The sequence below is a fragment of the Cinclus cinclus genome, chromosome Z (assembly GCF_963662255.1).
Source record: "Cinclus cinclus chromosome Z, bCinCin1.1, whole genome shotgun sequence".
NCBI lineage: Eukaryota > Metazoa > Chordata > Aves > Passeriformes > Cinclidae > Cinclus > Cinclus cinclus.
Window position 1 is genome coordinate 38,586,204 of NC_085084.1, and position 12,707 is coordinate 38,598,910.

The 12,707-nt window shown below is 39.3% G+C and overlaps 1 protein-coding gene across 1 annotated transcript in view; it reads left to right on the forward strand.

Annotated features, from left to right (window-relative positions):
* Positions 1-12,707, forward strand: part of SHB (SH2 domain containing adaptor protein B) — a 55,831-nt gene that overhangs the window by 34,819 nt on the left and 8,305 nt on the right. The window contains exons 3-5 of the mRNA XM_062513330.1: positions 1,755-1,970; positions 8,112-8,283; positions 12,442-12,561. Coding sequence (XP_062369314.1) covers positions 1,755-1,970; positions 8,112-8,283; positions 12,442-12,561 — 508 coding nt within the window. The remainder of the gene's footprint in view (positions 1-1,754; positions 1,971-8,111; positions 8,284-12,441; positions 12,562-12,707) is intronic.

A 12,707-nucleotide genomic window follows, 5' to 3' on the forward strand; every position in this document is an offset into this window, starting at 1 on the left:
GTGGTTTGGAGAAATTACTTGATTATATTATTCCTGTTGATATATGAATTGTTTTATGACTTTTGTTATAGTAACTGCTCTGGATCTTTGCTTCATTTGTAGCTTAAAAAGTTCTCTCCCTGCATCTTTTCATAACTTTGCATTTTTCTATATTATTGGTGTTCCTATTTTGTCATTGCAGTGGTCAATATAATCACAAAACATCTGAAGTTGAAAGGGACCTTTTGATATTATCTAATTAAAAATCCTGTTCAAGCAGGATCAGCTAGAATATGTGGCCCATAACTGTGTCCAGTCAGGTCTTGAACATTTCCAAAGATGGATACTTCAGAGCCTCTCCAGGCAACTTATTTCTGTGTTTGACCATTATCACAGTCAAAAAGTGTTTTCCTGTGTTCAGATGGAATTTCATGTATTTTGACTTGTGCCTTTTATATCATGGTCTGTCACTGGACACCGTCAATAAAAGTTTGTATCCATCGTCTCTCTCTTCCATCAGGTATTTTTATGCATTGATAATGTCCCCACTAAAACTTTATTTCTCCCAACTAGCAAGTCTCAAGTCTTTCGGTCTCTTCTCATATGAAAGGTGCTTCAGTCCCATTATTGAGCTTTACAGCCTTTTGCTGAAACTTCCTGCAGTATTCTACATCTTCCTTGTGCTGGGCAGATGATATCTGGACCCAGCAGTCCAGATGTGGCCTCACCAATGCTGAGTAGAGGGGAAGAACCACATCTCTTGATTTGCATTCAGTGCTCCTGATGCCCCCAGGCTGGATTGTCCCTCATTACTGTGGGGGTGCATTGCTGGCTCATGTTTAACTTGCTGTCATACAGGACCCCAAAGTCCTCTGCTGAGCAGCTGCTCAGCCTGCTATTTTCCTGTCAGCCTGCTATTTTCCAGCATTCCTGGATCCCTTTGAATGGTAGCACAGCCACCTGGTCTATCACTCTACCCAATTTTGTATCAGTAGATGGAGGGACTGTGGCTTTGCCTAACTGAGGCTCTGTAAACTCCAAAGAATGGGGACACCTGCCATGACCTACCTGGTAGCCTGTCCCAGGGCTGCACCACACACCAGGGGAAGGAAGTACCCATGATGTACCACTTGGATCTCTTGAGCTGCCTCTTGTACCTGTATCTCCTTACTGTTGCTTCTGATTCTGACCAAGAAGGTTCGGTTCTGACTGCTTTTCAGGGAGCTGAGAGCTGCTGTTACAACCCCATTGATGTGAGATTAGCTCTAATGCTTTTGTTCAGCGTTCTTACTCTAGTCTAGATCCTTTTTCTGCTGATACTCTGTAGGCATAAATGCAGACTTTTTTTTTTAAATAATCATATATGATTGTACTATGGGATTTATTTTTTTATGTTCTTTGTATCATCAAATTTCACTTCAGAACCATCTCTTCCTGAAGAGCTAGCTATACTCAAATTTCAGTGTTCTTGGGAATTTATGTACAGTTGCTTGTGAGTGTGCTTTATACCATCTGACAGGGATTGTGTGCTTCCTGCAATCTGTCTCTGCACAAGCTGGGAAATGGTGGTGGAGGCATGTTAACTGGAGCAAACTTTTGCTTACAGCCATTTACCAATGTAGAGGTAGAATTTAGAAGTCTTGCACAAGCTTGTCATCTCTATAATTATGTGGCTATTAAGAAATGGGTGGAAGTTGAATGCTCTAAAATTATAGACTGTAATGATAAGACATGGTTGGTAGTGATTCTGATGCAATTTTTCTCCTTGCCAACAGAGTTTCAACAGCAGGAAGGCATGAAGTCCCATCAGAAAAACATGCAGCTCTATGACACACCCTATGAACCAGAAGGCAATGGTGTGGAATCCGACTCTGAAAGTGTGGTGAGTCGCCATTTACGAGAAAGCAAATTGCCACAGGATGATGACAGGCCTGCGGATGAGTATGATCAGCCGTGGGAGTGGAACAAAGTCACCATCCCAGCTTTGGCAGGTAGGATTCCTAGATCCCAGCCTCAAAATTTTCTCTCACAGTTACAGCATATATACTTGCCTTTGGGGTAAATAAAATACTTATGCTCTTTTGATGTTATGTGTGTGTGAAAAAATGTCTGAAAAGTGAATGTGGGTCATCTCAAATCTTTCCCTGCTGCAGAAATATGGAACACTGCACTTTTTTGTTTGGTACTTCAGCCAACCTGTTGTCAATCATCTTAGCACTTGTTTCATATAACTAAAACTTCTGATTCTCCCACTCCTTGTTCCTACCCTCCTTTTAATGGATGGGATGTAGATAGTGTTTATTGTCTGTGATGAGGAAGTTGCTTGGCAGGATCGTGAAATTGTGGAGCAGTTCTTAAAGGGACAGTGTGATGAGCGTTGGGGGTATGGCGGGAAGAAAAGAGATGTGGCTCTGGGAGCAAGCATGAAAGAAGCCTGAGAGCAATGATTACTGGGTAGTTATTGTGCATTTACCCTAGGTAAATCCTGCTTGACAAACCCGTTTGCTTTCTGTGTTAAAACTACTAGGTCTCTTATTGGAAAGAGGTGTCATCTTTGTTGACTTTAGCTTTCAGCGTGTTGTGCTGTGGCATCAGCTGTGTTTGGAATGTTGTAGCCCAGATGGGTGGACTAATAGATCTGTGAAAACCTATCAGTCATTGACCTCAAAGGGTAGCATTAATGATTCATACTCTTCCTGGAATCTGGTTACAAGTATGATTCCTCCAAGGATATGTTCTGGAACCCTTCCTGTTTAGCATAGTTATTAGTAACTGAGAGCAGGAGAGGAAATATCCCTTATCAAGCTTACAATAACAGCCAAGGGAGAGGAAGGTGTGTGCAAAGCTGCCATTCTGAGGGACCTGAACAAACTGGAGAATTGGACAGACAACAAACTTATAAACCTATTGAGAACTGACTCAAAGACTTGCATCTGGAGCAAACTAACCCCCTGCAATGAAAGGGACCTAGATCTGGTTGACTTGCTGGGATACTTTGCTAGAAGGGGCTTACAGAGTCCTGAGGGAAAGTGGACTAGTTGGGGCTAGCAATACTTCTCACCATGATGAAGGTTAGCAGCCTGCTAGCCTGTGTTAATAGGAGCAAGCCAGTGGATGAAGCAAAGTGACTGTTCCTCTTTAATTCATGTTTCTTGAACTATGTATAATGCTGTGGCAGGATTCTGATATAAGAGGGATGTTGATAAACATTTTTGTTAGCACAGAGCCAACAAAATGGCAAGAAACTACAGCACATGACAGCACATGTGAAGAGATACTGAGAGAACTGGGTTTGCTTAGCCTGGAGAAGAGAAAACTTTGGGTAGGACATAATGGGACATAATGGGAACTTTCAAATGCCTGAGATCCTCAATAAGATGGAGTCAGTTTCTTCACAAATGAGCAGGTGTGTGATGGGAAGATGAGATAAAAGATTAATCAGGAGAGGTTCTGTCTCAAGTAGGTTTTATCTCTGTAAGAACAGTTAAGCATTGGAAACGATTATTTAAGGAGCTCTTGCAGTCTCCATCTTCAGTTTTTTTTTCATCCTGTGGGAAGAAATGACTGGATAAACAACATGATCTGATCACATAACTTCCCACGCTAGGTTGGTGATTGTGTACTACCCAGAAGTATTTTTTCTTTCAAAAAACAGGAGCTTCATTAGTTAATGATGCTGAGATACAAGCTGTGGGACCAGTATATATCTGTCTCCAGTGAGAGCACATTTCACAAATTTTTCAAATAGTAATACAGTAGCTACAGAGATTGGATTATGAGTTAAAAAAGTTAAGTCTTAAAGAGTCGTATATGTGTGTATGTAAATCACAGACATTATTCTTCACATGCTTGTCATATTATATGAAATTGATGAGTTTTAATTCATTTTGAACTTGTCTTAAGCTCTGTATTAATCTTTGTGTCCACTTTTTTGGTCTTTATCAGGTAAATTCTGAAATAGGGTATTTCTGAGTTGTTTTAAAATAATCTTAGTTTTGTCAATTTTTTCTTTAGATCTACTTTTTAGTTTTTACATGTAACTCTAAATTAACAAGGTCAGTCCAATACAAGATTTTATTGGTTTATGTGTGAGTATTCTTTCAAGTACTATGCAGTTACGAAAGCACATGGAGCAAAATACTGCTTTACAGGATTAGTATACTAAAGAGAGGTTTAATTAAATGGTATTATGATATAGTTAGATTACTTACAGGTTCGGGATAGAGAATTCTTACTTAAAATAAGAAGAGTAGACACTTTTTGAGATTAATTAGATTTCTCTCATTACATCTGCCATTCATTATAGATTAGTTTGTTTTAGCTACAAGGTTATTTGTCACTAAGTGTCTAAGGAGTGGTTGCAAGCTGCTGTTTCATCTGGTGTCTCTAGAATCCATCTTCATCCTAGGAGCAGTAAATGTTTAAAATACAGAAGAAGAGATCCAGCTTTGAAGTTTGAGATGGTGGAAAGTTTGCAGTGAAGAAGTATTAACCCTCTGCTGAGATGTATGAAGTGCTCTTTCTGACTTATTTGGTGGTTTCATAGTGTAGTTCAGGAAAGGGTTTTTTCAGTTCTTAGCTGAGGCAGATTTTTCTGAAAAGTGCAGTGTTGGTCTAACTATTAGGAATTCTAGCAACGGGTAAGTCCACTTTATAGGCCCACAAATACCATCTCCCAATTACATGGAACTGTGGAGATCCTGGAGGATTCTCTGCTGAAACTTTGCTATTTTGAGAAATTCATCAGGAGGGAACAATAGACATTTATGATGAGAATTGTAGACGCAGAGACTTATGCAGGAAATGTTTCTGATTTGTCAGGTAATAGGCCATAGAAACAAACCAAAATGGCAGGCAACACTGGAATTATCATGAACCTAACAACTCATGCAATCTTTGAAGTAAAACAATTGTTCTGCCATGATTTCAAGCTTTGTTGCTGAGGCATGGCTAAAATCTGTCTGTCTCCCACCTGGACTTTGAAATTTGTTAGAATGGAAGTGTGCACAAGCTATGAAACATGCTGAGGCTGAGAGGAATGTGTCTGTGCTCTGACTCCTAAGGATGGGGCTGGGCTGTGTCGTGCTAGCATTGTGGATGGAGGAAGCTGTATCTAGCCTGTGGATTTTGCTATGCTAAAAGATGCCTCTCTGTGCAGCAGAACTGGAATGTAGCATTTTGACTGTCTGCAGCTGGAGTTCTTTCGCAAACAAATTTGGGATTGTTTTATTGGAGGCTGTACAGCTGAGGCTAAAATTTGTTTTTGATGGCTTTTATGGGAAGCAAGCAGGTCTTGTTGGAATTCCTGCTGGGCTGGGCAGACTGGTTTGCCTAGAAGAGTTGAGGCTGGCAAAGTAATAGGAACAATGTAGTTTCCAGGTACTGAAGTCTGGCTAGAAAAGGAGATAACATGAAGGAAAGCCCACTGGATACATGGAAGATAGCATGGGCATTGAAGGGCCCATTCAAGAATCACACTTATGCTGGCTTGTTTGTGAGAAATCTGTCCTCTTCAAACTGTTGTGTGGACACAGAAAACCTTTGGGTAAAGGAAATGCCTGTGAAGTCTATTAATAGCCAGTCTTTGTATTACTTTACAAAATATGTGGCCCTCTCTTATAAAGAGGGTCTCAGTGGTCAAGAGGGCCATTTGGTAGTAGTTTCCAGCACTGATCATGGGCTCATGAAAGCAGGACTTATAAATGCCAGACTTTCTCTGGCTTCTAGTGCTGCTGCATGGAAAGGTATTGCCTAGGACCCCAGGGAACTTAAAGCAAGGGAGCTCTGGTATGTCACTGTCACAGGGTATGGCAGGAATTACAGGGCAGTGGAAGAATGGAGAGTGTGGAAGTGTCAGGTATTGCAGTCAGTTCCATAACTGCAGTAGCTGAATATACTTTAGCTTTATTTAAGAGAGGATTCCTAGAAGCCAAAACTCAGACCTGATTACAACATTGGGTGGGCAGGTACCTGGCTGGGTATCACACCTGTTGCTTTAATTTGCCTGCATATCCCTTCAAGACTGCTTCTTCCTGACAAATTAATTCACAAAGAAAGGCAAAAAAAAAAAAATGAGAAAGAAAGAAGAAAGTCCAGAGGACATGACATATCTGAACTTTTAAAATGGAGAAAACAGCCTCAATATTCCAAAGCGTCTGAAATTTAACTTTGTCCTGTTTTTGGAGAATAGTTCCTACCTCTTAGCATCATGTTAGTTACTTTTTACACAGGCATATAGAGATTTAAAAAGAGGGGAAGAGGGGATGTTTTCAAACTACAAGAGGAGAGCTTTAGATTAGATGTTAGAAGAAATTATGTAGTCAAAGGTGGTGCAGCACTGGAACAGGTTGCCCTGTGTGATATTGTGGATCACCCTTCCATGAAACTGTTCAAAGCCAGGTTGGATGGGACTCTGAACAATGTGATTTAGAGGATGAAATCATGGCCTGTGGTGGCACCTCCCTGCTCTTCAGGGGTTGCAACTAGATAATCATTAATGACACTTCCAACTCAAGCCATTCTGTGATTCTGTGTTGTAAAGGTGCAGCTGTTAACAGTCAGAACTGAGCTTGTTTTGTGAACTGCATTTTTTGGTGTCTGAAAGATGTTCCCTGTTCTGAAGATGACAATAAAAAAGCTCACTGGTTTTCAGAGAGTACCCAAGTTACATCCAGGTGTTTTTCTTAGAGTCAAAATAATAATACTGCTCATATATGTCATGGGCAAGTATCCACATGCAATGTTTCTCCTTGTTACACTAATCAGCTTTCATTATCCAGTAATGAGGTTAAATCTCAGTTTATATTAAGAAAGGATCAGCATGTTTCCAACATGCATACTTAGAAATGTGATTGAATATGTTTGCCCAAAATTTGCAATAAAGAAATTGTGCCTACTTTCTCTGAGTAGAGAGGGAATTCGGAAGTGTCCTATGCTTCATGACAAAAGCATAAATAATTTTATAAAAAACAGTTCCAAAACACTTCCCTCATCCAACATGTCTCTGTGCATTATCTTTTTGACCTTGAACACTGCAGTTGTCTGCTTTAAAACACTTAATTATATCACCCACATGCCTATTTGCTGTGTGTTATAGTAAGTTCACTTTTAAATGCATGAGGCCTGTAAGTTTTGTAGGAAGTCCCTTCAGTTTTCCTTGTAATATTTTTTCCCAGTATTGCTGTTGAAACTCACACAGGGGCTGATTGAGCTGTTTGTGCTTCTGAAAACTGTGATTTTTTCCCCACTCCCACAGTGAAGGTTCTCTGCCTGGTCCTCACTAGATGACCTTGAGGTGCAATCATCTGCAGCTGGGAGTGTTAGCTTTTGATGAAGCAGCAAACCATAGAAGGCAATGAGAGGAATATGATGTAGATGGATTATTTCACTGATCCCGTCAACATTCTGTCCTTCAACTCTTTTTTTTAATTGTAGCTATGTGGAATCTGTAAGTGTAGAATAAGGATGCTGACATAATTAGTATGTGCTTGGCTACAGTGTTGCAGCACTCTAATAAGTTACAGCTTTGCAAAATAAGTTGTATTGCTCTTCTTGGAATAATGTAGTTATTGAGAGAAACTATAAAAGGCTATTTTTCTTTTTTCATCTCTGTTTCCTAGACTTTAAAGGCAAAAGCTTTGTGCCAGCAGCATGTGAGTGGATGCACTGTTCATTCTTTGCTGCTTTACAGTATTTCTGATATGGATAGATGGGTGTTAGCTGCCTGATTTGCCCACGATCGTTGTTAGAATGATACCACATAACCTGAGGCAATCTGACATTCTCATTTATTTGCTTTTGGAATTATGGCCGGTGACTGAAGGCTTGTTACTACTACTTGTTTAACAATATCATCTCTAGAGAATTAAAGTATCAAATGTCAAGATAAGCAGTAGTTATTGTAAAAAGGTTTAGAAGAGTATGAATTTCACTACTGGAAAAGTAAGAGAGTTTTAGGACTGTACTCTTCATAGTAAGAAACACTTTACATGATACATATAACTTTGTAGATAAAGCATCTTAATGCTAGTGGGTATATGTTTATTTTCTGTGGGGTGTGAAAACCTAAGTGCTACAATTCTTTTGGTCCTTGCTAACCTTGCCTGGAGAGGTAATTCTTGTGTATCTTGCAGCCCAGTTTAATGGAGGTGGGAAACGGCAAGCATCTCCTTCTCCCTCAAGTGACCAGCACAGGCAATTAAGAGCACCGGGAGGAGGCTTTAAACCCATCAAACATGGCAGTCCAGAATTTTGTGGGATCCTGGGAGAGAGAATAGATCCAACTATTCAACTGGAAAAGCAGATGTAAGTAAGCACAGTAATTGCTCTCCAGCTCTTTGCCTCCCCAATTACAGGAACAGCAAGTGTCCAGATCCTACTGTCTACCTTCCCTCCTTAGTATCCCCAGAGCCCAAAGACCTACTCTTACTAATCCTGTGACTAGGATTAATCCTGCTACTAATTACTTGTGCACAAGTAGTTTTGCTGGGGAAAAAGATAGTGTTAAACAGGAAACTCATCTCAGTAATAATGAATTTTATCTGTCAAGTATGTACAGTTATTCCATTTTCAACCTTGTTGTTTATACTGCATTAGGGAAAAAAATGTATATCACACATAACCAAATTCTGTTTAAAAGTGCATGAACTCCATGTAGTTGTGGCTGCAGAGCATTTTTCTAATACATCAGAATTGCATTGCATCTGGCTGTGATTCTCGTCCAGGGAGAGAATGATAAGACCCATTAAACAGCTTTCAGAAAACAGGTTGTTATTTCTACCCTTGTGCTGTCAAATTTGAGAGTGGTATTTAGATGCCCTTCTGTCAGCTCCGACCTCGGGTTCTGGGTGAATTCCCTGCAGTGAATGTCTGGTATCTGCAAGAGTGGCTCCTGTCCTGCCTCATTGTTGGCCCCCTTTGAACAATTTGGACAGAGTGGCTTGTGTGATGGAATGACCCACCATCCTGTATCATACCAAAGGTGCAGCCTCAGAGAAGTGGCCAAAATTCCTGCTACATGGAGCAATTTACAAAAGTTAAACTGATATTCCTGGGCTCTGAGAAGTCAGTGGATTCATGCAGTAAAGTGAAGAAGCTGTGTTTTGAATCCCTGAAAGCAGTCCACTCTAGAAACTGTCATTCCAGGTTACAGCAGAATTTCTTGGCATTGGAGAGGGAGGGCATAATTTATTATGGATATGAGTATGCACTTTGTGAGAATACTTTGTTCCTTAATGCTAGTGGTGTTGAGAGTATTAACGATCCTTTCACACTTCAAATCCTCAGTAGGAGGGTATCCTCCCCTGGTGTTTGAGAGGTGGTAGTTCTATAAATTGCTTTTCCTTTGACATTCAGTTTTTCAGGCAGTATTTGGAAGCTTAAGTTTGAAACAGATAATAATATCTTCATGTTGTCCTGTTCAACCTAATCAACCTCAGCCTTTGAACCATCTGCCTATTGACTGATTGTATGCTTATCTCCAGTAGAGGAAGTAGCAACCATTATTGTGAAATCAGTCACTGATACTGTGAGGTAAATGACTAAAAGGCTGTAAATTTAACTGTAAATTTGGCCCTCCAAGTTGGGTAGTTCCAACTCACCAAAATTGCTTGCCCAGTCCCAAATATATTTAAAATAACTGCAGGATGGTGAGTTTCTATTACCTAATTTTTGACTCATAAATATGTTGTGGCATCATTCTATCTTTTAGTATAACTGCAGTTAAATGTTACAACTGAAAACTGCAGGTCTGTTTTTCCCTTCTTAACTATTCAAATTAGAGAATGCAAATGCCAGTGACATGAGGTTGTTTTTGATTCTTCGGTATGATGGATCAAACTTAAAATGAATGCACAGTTAACAATGATGCATCAGAAAGTGCAGGAGTTCAGTTATTTTACCATAGATTATTCATAATAATTCAAATTACTCAAGTTTAATAGTGTGAGACATCTCCTCAGCACATGCCAAACTCTTCTTTTTCTGCAAAAGTTGAGTCTGCTTTTGCAGAAAGGAATGCAAGATCTGTAGGAAAGAATGCACAAAAATTGGCAAGTGGATGGGCAGGTTAGGATATTCCCCAAACAGGCAGAAATATCAAGGTGCATTAGTATATTAAGAAAATATTTTTAGTTGCTTGTGACTGAGGAATCTGTAACTATGAACTTATTAACTCATGGACCCGGGGGAATCAAAGTAATTTGTTCTATTTCCTCAATAACAGTGTAAAGAAAAAGTGTGTTCTGCTGTTTCCATTGTCTTATTGAAAGTGAATCCCTCCCAGCCTTATAATCAAGATCTGGTGGTTTCCTGTTTTGGTTTAACTCAGCAACAGAGTGGTGTTGTGCATTATATAAGCTGTGATAACTTCTTATACTTACTGTATATTTGATGCTGTTCTCCTGTCTTCAGTGGAGTTGTGGACCCTTAGTGGCTGAAACCTGACCATTGCAAAGTAAGGGACATTGGGAGGAGCATTCTGTAAACCACAGTCAGGGTACTTACAAACTTGGGAGGAGATCCTGTTAAGGGTCAAAGTGTATGATTTTGTTAGAATTTTGTTTTCAGGTTTGCATTGTGTGCCTGTGTTTCCCAGGATATCTTGGAAGACATTGAAGTTATTCCATACTTTTACATTTGTGTCTTTCACAAGCTGTCATTGCACTTTTTAAAGACCATGTCACTGATGTTTGAATCTTTAACCTTTCTTCACAAATGCTTATATGCTGACATTTAAAAAAATAAGCACACCTGGGACAAACAGACCCAATACAGTTGAACAGCAAATCACTCAGGAACTTAAAGCTGATTATCACACTTTGCTTATCGCACTAGGTAGCTGGAACAGGGGCAATCAGAGTGTCCCAATTACATGGGCATATGACTCACAAACAATTACACTTCTGGAAACTGCTGTTTACTGTCAGGTGTAGCCAAAACAGCTTCCAGACGCCACATCTGAATCAGATGTTATCTCATAAACTGTTTTACTTTCAACTCTTAAAAGCAGCTTCCTCAAACCAACCCTGTGTGCTTTTTCCATTTCTCTCTGAATATCAGAATCCAGCATCTCCCTTATTTTGGTAAGGTAGTATTTCACTTTTGTTTTATTTGGCATTTCTGGGAGAAAAGAAAATAAAGATAATTGTAGACAATAGGAAGAGTTTTTAAATTGTCCTAAATCCATTTTTTGGTTCATGCTTGCATTAGTATTATTCCCTCACACTCAGAGGGAAATCTAGTATTAAAATTGTTTGTTAAGAAATATCCTTCACCAGTAAATATCTAAGGAGATAAGGGAGAAAAGGAGAAGACTGCCTGAAATCATTTTTATCTGTGTCTCCATCTTATTTGTGAAGTGACAAAGCCATCTGGGCCTCCCTTTCTAGTCTGTCTTGACTATGCAAAGTATAACCTCTTTTTAGTTCCTTCTAATGCAGACTTTGATTTTAATCAAGCACACAATTAATTTCTAATTTGGGCACCAACATTTTTTTTTTAGCACATTCATCAGAATTGACAATGGAGACACCAGCACAAGGTAGTTAAGATTTCTGTCAAAGAGATTTATCTGTTCTTTATTCATCTATCCTTTAGTTGGAGCGTCTTTCTTAGAGTAAGAGCAAATGGAATAAAACTCCTTTACACAAGGCAAGCAACAGTTCCTGGTAAGAAAAGACAGAAGGCACATCTGATGTGTACATTGTCTTGCTTAGGCAGACGTGGTAGTGTCACATAGTGTTTCAAAGTGCACCTGGCAATGGTAGGGAGGGAGAGACCTTCCTCAGAGACGTGTTTGACTCAGTACAGGGCCATACACATTGCATTACTCTGGAAATTTAGGGAAGGGTCAAAGTGCTTACTTGTGGGGTATGCGATTTTGGAAGCTGATACAGAGCAGCATGCACTGAGAAGCTTGTTTGCAGTGGCTAGTTTAATGAAGGACTCACCTCTCCTCTCCCAGTTTCCTTTTTTCCCTGAATTGTTCACATTGTTCACACTTTATCGCTCTCCTCCTTTCTCAAAGATCTATTTTAGCAAATATTTTCTACTGTTATGTGTTCATATTGTCCATGTGTGATACTCTATTTCTTTGCCTTTGTTCTTTTTTTTTAATATATAGTAGTTTAAAAACTGATATATCGCAGGAATTAAATAGAGCAAACATGTATATCATGGATCTGTTTGCAAGACAGATTATAATGTGTCACTCTAAATGGGAATTTCTTACATAAACACGTACACCAATCTTATTGCGTAGTTTACTGATCTGGGTTTTTACCCTTGGCTGACAGGAACTACAATCCTCCACAGTTTGTGATAACTTCATCTGGTGCTTTTTATCCATAATACATTAGGTTTTAGAGGTATCCATGTGCTACTGGTAACAATTCATGCATTAAAAAATTAAGCAATATGATTGGGAATATTTGTGTGTATATTAACCTTTTTGCTTTTTTCTAGATGGTATCATGGAGCAATCAGTCGGACAGATGCAGAAAACCTGTTACGTTTATGTAAGGAGTGTAGCTACCTTGTAAGAAATAGTCAAACAAGCAAGCATGACTATTCTCTTTCACTGAAGTAAGTACTTATCAGTAAAACATAGTAAATATATTTATAAGACCAAATTTCTCTGGTGCCATACAAGAAAATTAGCCAGTTTGTTGCTGCACTGTTTTAGCTCCAAATGACTCCAGAGTGTTTGGGACTGCATGGTGTATAGTTAC